General features: G+C 44.4%; 1 protein-coding gene across 1 annotated transcript in view; it reads left to right on the top strand.

Annotated features, from left to right (window-relative positions):
- LOC138267847 (uncharacterized) overlaps positions 1 to 13,340 on the top strand; it is a 61,008-nt gene that overhangs the window by 36,514 nt on the left and 11,154 nt on the right. The window contains exon 2 of the mRNA XM_069217069.1: positions 12,403 to 12,519. Coding sequence (XP_069073170.1) covers positions 12,403 to 12,519 — 117 coding nt within the window. The remainder of the gene's footprint in view (positions 1 to 12,402; positions 12,520 to 13,340) is intronic.

The following is a 13,340-nucleotide window of genomic DNA, read 5'->3' as shown; positions in this document are numbered from 1 at the left end:
GGGGGCAGACAGAGGATACACTTGGTCAATGCCAGCAACAACACTACTGTTGGCGTATACAACTCACAGGGAACAGCTCTATGCACTAGGCCATGCACTACCAGTTACAGTGCTAGTCACCAGAAAATGGGGTACAATGCCTAACGCCATTAGCTGCACTCCTGAAACCCACAGGACCCTGCCCAGTAGTAGATGCCCACCAACATTATTGGAGTTGGAGTGCATCTGAGATTGCCCATCATTGAACATACCCTGCCATGTTCGCCTTGGCCTAGGGGCACCCACAGCCCACATCCCCCACCCAGGTAATACCTTAACGCGTGCAAAGTCATGTTTCTGAATCTGTACTCACCCCCTTGTGGCTGCTGTGATGCCTTCAGGCGCCCATCCAACTCTGGATAGGCCACCGCCAGGATGGAGAACATCAGGGGGGTCAGGGTACGATGGGCACCCCTTCCTCGTTGGGAGGCCAGCCCCATCTGGGCCTCCGCCTTCTTCCTTGCCCAGCGGCGCAGATCCTCCCACCGTTTGTGGCAGTGGGTGCTCCGCCAGTCAAAGACCCCCAGGGTCCACACCTCCTTGGCGATGGCATGCCAAATACCCTTTCTCTGATGGGCGCTGACCTGCAGAAAAAAAACAGCAGAAAAGGTATTAGTCATACCGTCCGGACCGTTATACTCATGGCCCAACATATCCCCCCATCCCCTTATGCACATACATTGACCACCATACATGCAGCACTCTGCCCAGGACCCCTCAGGCTCCCCCCCACACAAGGCTTACACACACAGCAATCCATACATTCATGGCCCACGCATCATGCTCACAGTGTACTCACCTGTTTGTCTGGAGGACCATAGAGTAAAGGGTACTGGGGTAGGACCCCATCCACCAGTCTCTCCAACTCCTCCGAAGTGAAGGCAGGGGCCCTTTCCCCAGACACTCGAACCATTGTTGCTTCCAGACACAGGCCACAGCAGAACTTGCAGTGTAGGTCCTCTCCTGTTGAAGGTCAGGTAGCAAGTGAGTGCACAGATAGAAAATGGTGGTCACGTCTGCGGCGGTGCGTACCGTCACCGCCGGCGTACATCGCCATTGGCTCCTGGAACCCATAGGCCCCAGTGATAACCGATGCAGTGTTGCCCTGCGGTCGTCGACCGCCGACCGCAACGGCACACAACGCCAGCGGAATTACCTCATTTCCACTTGTCCCTCCTCACAGGTCAGGCTGCCGCCATTTCAGGGGGGCACAGGCTATGGCACCTAACTGCATCACAGCAGACATTGGCACATCAACTGACTTACGAGTTCACATACTGTTTCTGTAAAGCAAAAATGGCATATTAATGTTGAAATATGTGTGAATATGACCTTCTGCTCACCGTTTTTCACCCTAGAGTTCAATCACTGAGGATGAATAGGAGATGGAGACATCCTCCCGTGTACAGACCCCCGGTGGACCTGACGACAATGGAAGATAGGCACATTGTCCTCACCTACAGACTTGATAGGGCCACAATCCAAGAACTGTGTGCCCAATTGGAGCCAGACCTGATCTCAGCTATCCGCCACCCCACAGGTATCCCCGCTCTAGTGCAGGTCCTGTCAGTGCTCCATTTCCTGGCAAGTGGTTCCTTCCAAGCGACAGTGGTCATGGCATCAGGGATGTCACAGCCTATGTTCTCAGACGTGCGGACCATCCCTCGATATTTGCAGGTGACTCTGGTTACCCCATCCTCTCATGGCTACTGACCCCAGTGAGGAATGCCAAGACAAGGCCAGAGGAACGTTACAATGAGGCACATGGGCGAACAAGGAGGATAATTTCTTCCAAGGGTGTTTATTTAGGTGCTAATAAGTGGAGGGGGTATTGCAATGGGCTGGGTTGCTGATGGAGGAAAGTCCAGAGTAGAGTCCAGTCTATTTGTATCACAGGTGCATTGTCCAAGGGTGCATAGGAAGTGGAGCAATGGCAGTTTAAGGTAGACAGGGTGACACAGTGAGACACAAGGGTGACAATCAGGAGAGTCTTATTTCATGGCGGCGGTCTTGGCAATTTTCTCTGGCTTCTGCCTGGATCGCAGGGACCTTTTGCATGGTGGTTCTCCTTCTGCAGGGGATGGGGTGCTGGTGGCCTGTTGTTCCTGTGGCAGGGCCTCCTGTCCACTAGCGTCGGCGGAGGTGGAGGGCTGTTCTTCGGTGTGGCTAGTGTCGGGGCCCGTTTGTGTGCCACTGCCTCGCTCATGGTGTTGGCTATGTCTGCCAGCACCCCTGCAATGGTGACCAGGGTGGTGTGGATGTCCTTTGGTTCCTCCCTGATCCCCAGGTACTGTCCCTCCTGCAGCCGCTGGGTCTCCTGCAACTTGGCCAGTATCTGGCCCATGGTCTCCTGGGAATGGTGGTATGCTCCCAGGATGTTGGTTAGTGCCTCGTGGAGGGTTGGTTCCCTGGGCCTGTCCTCCTCCTGTCGCATAGCAGTCCTCCCAGCTTCCCTGTTGTCCTGTGCCTCTGTTCCCTGAACTGTGTGCCCACTGCCACTGACCCCAGGTCCCTGATCGTCCTGTGTTTGTGGAGTTGCCTGGGGTCAATGTAGGGGTGGACACACTGCTGATTGACGTGTCCTGGGGTCAGAAGGATGGGCCCGCTGGGTTGATGCCTTGGTGGTGTTTCCTGAGGGGGGAGGCTCTGTGGTGTGTTGGGACTGTGCCTGGGTAACCGACTGTCCAGAGGTCCCTGATGGGCCAGGTTGGTCATCGTGATCCAGGCGTGCAGAGCTGCTGTCATCACTGTGGGCCTCTTCTGTGGGGGGACTAGATGTGGCTGGCACCTCCTCTCCAGTGATGTTGAGTGGGGGTCCTGTGGGGATGTAAATGCAGTGTTATTGTTTCTGCGTGTGCCATCTTGTGCATGGGTATGTTTCCCTCTATGGTTGTTATTAGCAAGGCACCTTTGGCTTGTGTGAGTTGTGATTGGATTGGCTAAGTGATTGTCACTAGTGTGCAAGCTGTGGTGATGGGTGTCCATGCAGGTCTGTGAGTGGTGTCCATGCATTGTTGTTGCATGCAGGGCTTAGTATTGGGATGGGTGGGTTGTGAAGTTGGGGTATATGTGTGGTGGTGGGGTGTTGGGGGTGTGGGTAGGGGTTTTTGTTTGTGATGGCATGCAGGTAGGGTGGGGGATAAAGTAGTAAAGAGTTGACTTACCATAGTCCAGTCCTCCTGCTACTCCTGCCAGGTCCTCAGGATGCATGATCGCCAAGACTTGCTCCTCCCATGTTGTTAGTTGTGGGGGAGGAGGTGGGGGTCCACCGCCAGTCCTCTGTACAGCTATTTGGTGTCTTGCAACCACAGAATGCACCTTCCCCCGTAGGTCGTTCCACCTCTTCCTGATGTCATCCCTTGTTCTCGGGTGCTGTCCCACAGCGTAGATCCTGTCCACGACTCTGCACCATAGCTCCATCTTCCTTGCAATGGATGTCTGCTGCACCTGTGAACCGAATAGCTCTGGCTCTACCTGGATGATTTCCTCCATCATGACCCTTAGCTCCTCCTCTGAAAACCTTGGATGTCTTTGTGGTGCCATGAGTGTAGTGTGAGTGGTATGTCTGAGGGTGTGTGGGGTGATGTGTTGGGGTGTGTGCTGTGAGGTGCGTGGATGGTGTATGGGTGATGATGTTCTGTGGCTCAGATTATGTGGGTGCTCCTGGCTTGTCTCTCTTTCACTTGCCAAAATCTTTGGGTCGTAAAGGGTTGTGGGTAGTGTGTGTGTGTGTTTGATATTGGTGTGGGTGTGGTGTGTGTATGTGTGTCAGGTGTGTGTTGTTTGAATTGTCCAACGTGGTGTTGTTTTGTTAGTGTGTGTGTATTTTGAGCGCAGCGGTGTGTACCGCCAATGGTTTACTGCGGTTGAATGACCGCCACGGTGATTCGTGGGTCATGATGCTTTGGGCGTATTTCTGTTGTCGTAACGGTGTGGGTTTTGGTACCACCAGTTTATCACTGACCTTTGGGCTGGCGGACTTGTGTGTGTGTCTGTATAGTGGCGGATTTCTATGTGTGGGTCATAATATGGGTAGCGGTATACCGCTGCGGTCGCGGTATGTTGGCAACAGTCAGCATAGCGGTAAGCGGCACTTACCCCCAATGTTGTAATGAGGGCCTTTGTTTCTACCCACCAGAGCATATAGCACAGAGCTGTCAGTCAGTCCAGTTTTCCATGACTACCTTCACTTTTTGTACAAAGCACATTGTTCACATCCGCCTAAAATAGTTCCTTTCTCTACAGTGACAAAGTGAGTTTAAAGTGTCCATTTTTTATTTTATGTTATTTTTTAAGTACTGGCAATTTGGTTTGCCTGCACGTCTGGTTTCTAGTCAGATGGTGATTTACTTCCACTGTCTCTGTATGAAAGGTGCTGTTCTAAAATATTTAAGTGATATAGTAACATTGCAAATATTGTAGTTGCCTGCTTGGTTATTTAGCGATTTAAATTTGTCTATTTGACAGTAAACAAAATGAATGGCACAGTCAAAAGGTTTGTTATTTAAAAACATCACTAATGAAACAGAAACATCAGAAATAGGTTTTTTTATTATTATTTTTTTATTGCAGGGCTGTGGGCACCATTTTTGGGTTGTGGCATTATTTGTCATATTTTGTGGCACATTCTTGAAACAAACAAATTAAAAACATTGCACCAGCTTGCCAAGGCCAGACCTAGTGGCTTTTGCCATACTTGTTTGTTGTACTAGAACCACCTCAAACCTTACAGCCTCAGAAGAGTATGGCATGCAAAGGTCCGTATGTGTTTGAGACCTAATAGGTCAGGATATATGGTAAGTGACCAAGCGATTTGGATAGTTCATTTGATTATGAAAATTATGCGTATTTGCTTGGCGTTACTTTTTTTTTTACTGTTCATAACAATTTTAGGCAAAGGGAAACGTGATTTGCTTGGAATCACATGATTTTTGAGTCCAAGGCCAAAGCTGGGATTAGAACCCAGGCCTCCAGATTCAAAATAAAGCAATTTAAGATCGTAATAACATATTGTTTAAATAATTAAGTTGAGTTTTTCCTAAATGTGTTGAGTTTCCATGTTTGTACATCAGATGTTTGCCAAATAAAAAATGAAGCACTTAGGGCCCGATCACAAGCGAACTGGCAATTCCATTCTAGCAACAAAGTCGCATTTCCAGCCAAAACGGTATTGCACATTTCTAGGTATTAAAGCGCCTGGAACTATCTATCACTTGGGCCCCTGTAATAGGAAAAACAGAGAAATACTGCGCGGTTTTCACATCATGTATTAAGTTTGAATTGCATGATATTGGGAGGGTGGTAGTAAAAGAAGCGGTAATTCTGGGTGAGGAGTTACCACCCTGCCATTACCATCCAGCATACGATTGGCCCCTTACACATTTGAAAGATATGTTATGCCACACGATTTTCAGAGGCTTTGTAAAACATCTGTTTGAGTGAAAATGTTGAATTATTTTGATAGTAATATATCCTTCTTCACCTTGTAAGCGATTACACCACATCTTTTGGTCATTTTTGTTTAATGAAGCTACTCTCAATGGCACTGGGCCGCAAAAACATTTCTGAGCATTCGAAGTAGTACTACGAGAGTACTCTTTCACGTACACTTACATGCCAGTGACCACAAAATATCCTTCTCCCTACCAGTAATGCAAAGACTGCAGAGCCCTTTCCATTTGTACGAACTGTATATTAATATTACCTGAATATTAACATTTTACTCCCATTTTAGATGTTTTTGGGCCAGTTCATAAAGGTATGTAAAAGTGATAAGGAGTAATGCAGGAGTAACACATTTCCTACTCCAAAAAGCCTTTGTGAATAAGCCCCTTAATCATTAACGTGAACTAGGAGAGCACAGCTCATGTTGTCTGTTCTCTGGGATGCTGCTTTATTTACATCCTTTGATGCAGACCCCAGGATGTCCTCCCCTACTGCCCCTCCCCCCTGCCAGGAGCCCTTCCGCTTGCAGCACTCTCTACTCCCCAGAGAGGAAAGAACTGCCAGCAGATTAACATGTGGTTATTATAAGCTCTTGTGAGCTGCAGCAATTATTCCTTGGAGATGTCATTAAACCTTGAAATCTTTTACAAAGGGGAACAGATCAAAAATGGATTGACTATTTCTTTTCCAATTTCCTCCAGTTTAAAAAAAATATCTTTTATTATGTAAGGATTGGAGACACAAAAGAAAGGTAACAGAAGAAGACAAATGTGAAAATAATTTTTTAACATGCACGTCAGAGGTTTTTGGATTGACATCCTTCAGAGATCACTAGAAGTATACTTTTTTAGCCCTCAAAAAGGTTGATCATTAATATAAGGTAGTAGTGCATCCGGTTCCAAATCTGATAGTTTTTTATGCAAATCCCAGGGGCATTTTGTTGTAATTTATTGGTTTGCTCCTTCACCCCCCTCTTTTTCATAACCTTGATAATGGAATCTTCAGGCAACCCCCTCATGAGTGCTCTGTACCTGGGGGAGGGAGTTGTTCAGCTGTCAAATAAACCTATGCTTTGTTCTAATATGCAGTGTCTATTTTTAACACATTCACTAAGGGAATTGCATGCAGCCATATTCACCATCCCGATACAAACCGCGACGTGCTCGTCTGGGAGATGTGTGTGGCCATAATCAAGCACCCTCCGTGTTGGTGACAGAGAGGACTCATGGGCTTTTAAGCCCCCCTGCCTCTTCAATGCGCCGCTGGCCATTGTGCCTGTTTCATTTCCTTCCCCTCTAGTTGATCTCAGACATTTGGCCAGACTGTAGAGGTGGAAGAGCGCATTGAGATGTACAGGAAACATACACGTCGATGCTTGTTTAATAGATACAGCAGCTTACAGTCAGCAGTGCAGGCGTATGTGGGATTGAGTGATGGGGTCCAGGAATTGCTGTTCAGGGATGGCCCACAGTGCATGAATAGTGGTACTTTGGAGTTGGCCAAAGGACCTGGATTGAGGTTCTTCATGCATGATAGTCTCCACAGCACCATGATGGTCTTGTGGGGTGGGGTGCAATAAGATAATATCCACTCTGAAAGTTGGCAAAGTGAGATGTGCTTTTCTTGAATCACAAGTGTCAGTTTAGACCAGGTGACTCCAACCAGTTGATCACGAGCTACCAGTAGCTCCCAGACCCCTTCATAGTAGCTCAAAGCCTGGAGTTCAGTCTTAAATAAGTGCAGGGTCACATTGTTCCTTTTAAAGTTAAGAGAAGGCTTTGTTTATTTTAAATTGTCATCAGGCTGCAGAACAAAGGGCCTGATAAGGAGCAGTGATGGAGTCAGATTTATGACCCAGGATACAGAGGTGAAGAATTGAAGCACTAAGAATTTAACACTTAAATACAAGTCTTTGTCAAATCAGTATTGGATGTGAGAAGAAAATGATGTTTCTCAATGCATTTAAATCAGAGAAAATGAAAATGAAAAGTTACCTTATGATTAAGTTAACTTTTCATTTTAATTTACTCAAATTTGTTTTCAAAGTGTTGCATTTACAAACAGGCCTCTTGCTACCAGTGCCCAGTAGACCACTGTGCCATATTTATAACTGAAAATATACAGTCATTTTTTTAAATGGTAAAAACCTAAAGTGCAGAAAAATGTTTCACATTATGAACATTTTTGCACTTTATATTTCTCCCATTTAAAAAAATGGTTGTATGTTTGTTTTACATATGTAATGGTGCCAGATGTGGTGAAAGGTATGTCCCGTGCCACAGGTACAAATGACACAGCCTCTCAGTTACTCATACAGGTATATCCCATTCATATGCACACATGTTTATACATCCCCAAAGACCATGCTCTCACCAACACATGACAACCCTGTCAAACCAGTATTTTGTTCAAACCATTGTATCTGGCTCTATGGATATTAAACTTAAAGTCAAGGAAACTGTGCGTGGGCGTGTCTGGTAATAATGCTCGAGTTGTTTAGCCTTCAGTAGCTCACAATGATTTTAAATGATCAGAAGTAGCTCTCTCTACAGAAAAGGTTGGATGCTCCTAGTTTAGACTATGCGTTAGCAATAACAGCTGAAACTTGGTGATGGGTTGGTTTAAGAATGGCACAAACATATGATTTCTTCTTCAAATGTGCAACCCTATTTGATCATACTTTGAGCATTGCTAGGATGATGTGCTTGGTACATTTACTAAAAGTTCTTTTGTTTAATTGCACGATTTAAGAGATGCTAGATTTTAGGAATGTATTGTTTGGGAGATATGATACACACACAAACTCTTACTTAAGGGTTGAACATATTATGTTACCAGGGAGTATACAAGATCTGCTTGACTGTTGATTTGGTGGCAATATATTTCCTCTTTTTGATTAGTCTACCGTTATAATGGATAGTCTGACAATTCAGACACGAAGCCTAGACAGCCAGCACTACACAACACTCATTTTATTTTGAAACATTTCGGAGAAATTTGAATATTTTCTCAAAATATATTTTAAAATTATGTGTGCCTTTAATTTGTCAACATCTCTGTTTTAGGTTCAAACCTAAAACCATTGCCTCATTGCCCCAATGCATTTCGGGCAATTATATATCTGTAAACAAAATAGAACATAACCTTGACTTCTTGCGGACACTAAAAAGCCTAGTTGGTGCAACGAGGCAATGCTTTAAATATAATGATGTAATGGAATTCGAATGAAAGGAATAAAAAACAAAGAAATAATGTAGGAAGGAATGATTATAAATGTTCGAGTATAGGTTATGTTAATATTGCAACACAAATTAATTGAGGATGGTCATAATGCTTGTACAAAGCTGTTTCACAGAAGACACGTTTCATGGCTTGGTTTGTGCTCTACCACATGATTTGACATAACCTCAGACCATGTCGCTTTCAAAAACTCAGTGAACTCCTCAAAATATGTTTTGAATGGATTTGATTTTGTCCGATTTTTCACAGTTTGCTTTTTCCCACATGGAAAAACTGAACAGCATTGTTTGGGGTGTTCAGGAAGTTGACGTCTATCAGTAAAATAGTAAAACATTTGTAAAATACACCTTGCTAAGGAGGATGCAGGAGTATAGAGATCTTTATACGAAGGTGAACAGATCAAAAAGGAGGGGGGCAAAGGTCAGGCAGGGTTGCCCCAGACAGAGAGGTTTGCCTCGTGCGAGATACACACACCTATTCTACAGGTGGGACAGAGTGGTAAGGGGAGTTTATTGAGTTTATTTAGGACATTGGGTGGCAAGGCCATGCTGAGTTCTTATGTTTGGGAAGGCTGTTAGAAGAGGATCTGTGACGATTTTATGACTCATTCATATATGATAGAGGATGTCACATGTGTTCTGTCTCCTTCCTATTAGTCAACAACCGTGAAGGGAAGAAGAGGGTACCGGTAAGTGTGCAGCGGAGGTCTGACTGCTGTCAGAATGAGTGATATATCACACCGTCCTTCTCCACAGCATGTTTTGGTCAGGTGAATGGACAATCTTCGGGTTGCTTCAACGGATAAACTAATGGATAGATGGACGTTCAGCGGGATTAAAAATGAGCACTTGGAAAGGTGTCAGAGTTGCTTTGCTTTGAAGGACAATGGCCCTTGGATACCACCAGGGTAGCATCAGCTTGTATCACGTGGCCTGGAGCAGGCTGAGAAGTTGGATTACAATCCATTTGGCTCTTCTCCTGAACATAAAGTCAACTCTGGAACAATTAGGCTGGATAAGGAAATGAGTATGAAGTGAATGGTTGTGATACGGTGTGTAAGTGCTAGCTGGGAGGGAGGTTTGGAGATCAAGGGTAAGAAGATGCTGGGAGACCATATGTTTGGGTTGAGAATTTTAACATGTAGGGGCGATATAGAATAATTGTACTATTTTATTTTTTTCTGTAATTTTTTTTATTAGTGCTATTCTAGTGATGTTCTACGAATTTAGTGACCTTTAGGAAATCTGGCTATAGAATGAAAGTATGAAATTAGGCATCTGAAATAATGGGATCTGTGGTTTGGTTGCTTTGTTATTTCACACTGTTGCGGTAAGGACCCTTTGAGGCTTTCCTTGCCTGCTCTCCCTGTGCTTGCCCTGCTCCTTGCCCTGATATTCAGCAAAGCCCCTGCTTTAAGACATTATTGCAAACTCTGTCTGTGGGAACACAGCAAATAAGAGGCTATTGATTTTACAATGTGCACTGATTCAATAAGGATGACAACAATAGAAACTATTTATATCCCACACACTACAAATTGAATTGATGAGCATCAGGTTTTACTATTTCCTGTCTCAATGATCTCTGGTCTAAATGGACCTTATACTAAAGTTATAGTTGTATTATTCTGCAAGGATGACTGGTACGGTAGGGTGAGAGGCGGAGGACCAGACATAGGTTCCTGCAGATTCGCTAGGGCTCGGAGAGTCAGTCTACAAGAGACCCCACTGTCTCAAGGCACTTTGATATCTGTGAGATGTTGGAATGTCTGGACCACCTCATTCGGAGAGCGAGAGAGAGAGATAGAGAAAGCTCTTATGAGACCACTCGAATGCAGGAGTGAGAGAGAGAGAGGCGGAAAAAGAAAGGAGAACGATAAATGCGGTGGAGTGACAGAGAATAAGAGTGAGAGAAAGAGAGCCATGGCAGTGAAAGAGAACCATTTCATAAGCAAAAGTGAATCAGTGGAGAGTAAACGAGAGACTTGAAAAAGAGGGAGAGTGTGAGTCATTACAAGTGAGCAAAATAGATCCACCGTAACAGAGGAAGACTGAGCCAATGAAAGAGAATAAGACTGCGCCAGGGGCCTAGCCACCATTGGTGCAGCTGGTTCAGCGGCACCAGGTCCTAGAGCCCCGAAGAGCCCATTGAACTCTGATATTTGCTACATTTGTACCCCAAGTGCTCTCAAAGGGGCCCAGGACATCCTTCCTACGCCACTGGACTGCGCTTATAAAGAGAGTAGTGGTGCAGCACAAAATGAGAAGGCAGCGTACAAAATATGTTCAGGGACTCCCCTGTGTTGGCTACTGTGACCCAATTAAGGCATGGTGAAGAGGCAATCAGGAGCTCAGTTAATTCAGGACTCCACTGCAGATCTGGACAGCGAGCTCAGGTTCATTCTGTTCCTCAATACCTCCCCACCGGCTGAATTTTAATTTTAAATCTACCTGTTGAATTTTAATTTTAAATCTTTATAACAAAAAATAAATTTTAAAAATAGCAGCCATTTCGAAAAATGTTTTTGTAATAAATATTTAGAAAACCTAGAAAACAAGCAATGGTAAAAACCAATAGGCTGCCAACAAAAGGCAAACTGTTTGGCTTTGCCAATGCTTGTTCTCTTCTTCAAAGATCTTGGGGCCAAAAGAAAAAAGTAAAGAGCATCAGAATGTGTGCCTGCCACTGACTGAAGACAGCTTCTTGAAAACGCATCCCATGAACACCAGCTCTAAGGACCTGGCACTGTGCTAGTAGATTGCTTTTACAATGGTGTAATGTTTTCTGCACACAATCTGGCCCCCAAGTCGCTTTCCTAGAAATGATCTATATTGCAGCATTTAGAACGGGGCATCACTTAACAAAACAAACAAGAAAACAGGTTCCTGTGTGTGGTGGAGCGATGATCTACATTGCTGAGCAAAGAGTTATTTGATGATTAAGTGGTCCGGGGCATTAGGAGGAATAGTTGAGACTCACTTCCCTCACACATAACATTACTTCACTCTTTACAAGATTTAAAAGATTGAAAGAAGATTACTTGGAAGACTATAAAACCTTCCAGCCACATCTCCCTGTGGATGCTAAGATAAAAACTCCATACAGGATCATCTTACAAAGATCCAAAGTGTGACGTTTGGGTCCAGGACCCAATCCCTATAAATTGTTCTTTTGAAAAGATTTGGAAGCAACGTATGGTCAGACTTTCATTGAAGAAAAGGGACTTCCTACTCATTTTTACAAATCTTAGAGTTGACTCTGAATTCTAGAGAGGGAGGACAACCATGAGCAAACCTGTTTATGGGTATCTTTTTAAGTATTTACACGACCTGTGTTCTGTATGACCACGTAAACATCCGCTAACGTCTTTACTGAAGAATGGATGTTGGACTGAGTTCTGGGACCAAAATAGCAGATCAGGACCAATAGATGTCAATTCATAAGCTGTTGGTTCATTTGCATGAGTAATTCTTGATAGGTCAGTGGTAAAAGAGTCTATTTTAATTGGAAAACAATGATTATAAAAGGATTATATAAGGTTGCCCACGAATGACAGTGGTTTAACATGGTCATAAACATGTATATGTAACTTTCTGTTACAGTCTTTTGAATCTGTAATCATGTGTTAGATAACATGATGCATTGTTCTTTTTTACTGACTGTTTTTCTGGGTTCTAGGAGCCCTATGATGGATTGCCAAGTGGTGAAGGCGGTAGCATGGCGGAAGATGAACTTGTCACTCAGATCATGGACAGTGGTGGGGCCGTGAAGTTTGGCTGGATCAAGGGAGTGCTGGTAAGCCCAATTATTGTGTCTGGTACTCATACGTCCACAACAGTCACTTAAACAATAGCAAAACCAAACTCCAGCTATTTTATAACTGAAAGCATTGTTTGCTCTTGTATTTTTTTAAATATATACAATCAAATACAGTCATCCATACTCTCAGAGACTCAAATATATGTTTGCTAATTCATTTATGCATTTGCCAAGCACAAGATTCATCAGGAAGCATAGGGGTGCTGTGTATTTAACAAGGATCAAAACCTTACAGTTAATAGTTACAGATAACAACAGGGAGGAGCTCCAGGTATCCTTGAGGTAAGGCAGTGTTAGCAGTTAGAAATGATTTTGACTGTTTGTATTATACTTGTTTGTGCAAATCCCAATTCTCAATTGAACCACAAGATTCACAAAACATTCGGCATTAGAGGTACTAGTCTTATCTGTTTTAATTCTTTCAAGTGTATTGTACTGGATGTTTGGACAGAATGCCTTCCAAAGTGTTTAAGAAACAACTTTAAAATGCAGAATCAACTGTACTCTGTTCAAAATAGCATTTTAGGCCTGATTTAGATCTTGCTGTTAATGGTCCCACTGCCGGTTTTCCATTGGAAAACCAGTCTACTGCCTTGGTGGTCCTCCCGCCCGATTTAGATGTTTGCTGGGACCATAGACGAAACACCACCCGAGCCCCGCCAACTCCGCCAAGAATCTCCAGCTGCTGCAACGGCGGCATTGGGAATAGGGGCTGACGGCGGGACTCCAGCCACCTTTACTGCTGAGCAGATTTTGATGTGTCCTACTACCAACCAACTGTGGCCATCCGACATCCA

Source organism: Pleurodeles waltl, chromosome 12 (assembly GCF_031143425.1).
Source record: "Pleurodeles waltl isolate 20211129_DDA chromosome 12, aPleWal1.hap1.20221129, whole genome shotgun sequence".
Taxonomy (NCBI): Eukaryota; Metazoa; Chordata; class Amphibia; order Caudata; family Salamandridae; genus Pleurodeles; species Pleurodeles waltl.
The sequence above is the reverse complement of the archived record's forward strand: the minus strand, read 5'-3'. Positions and strand labels throughout refer to the sequence as shown.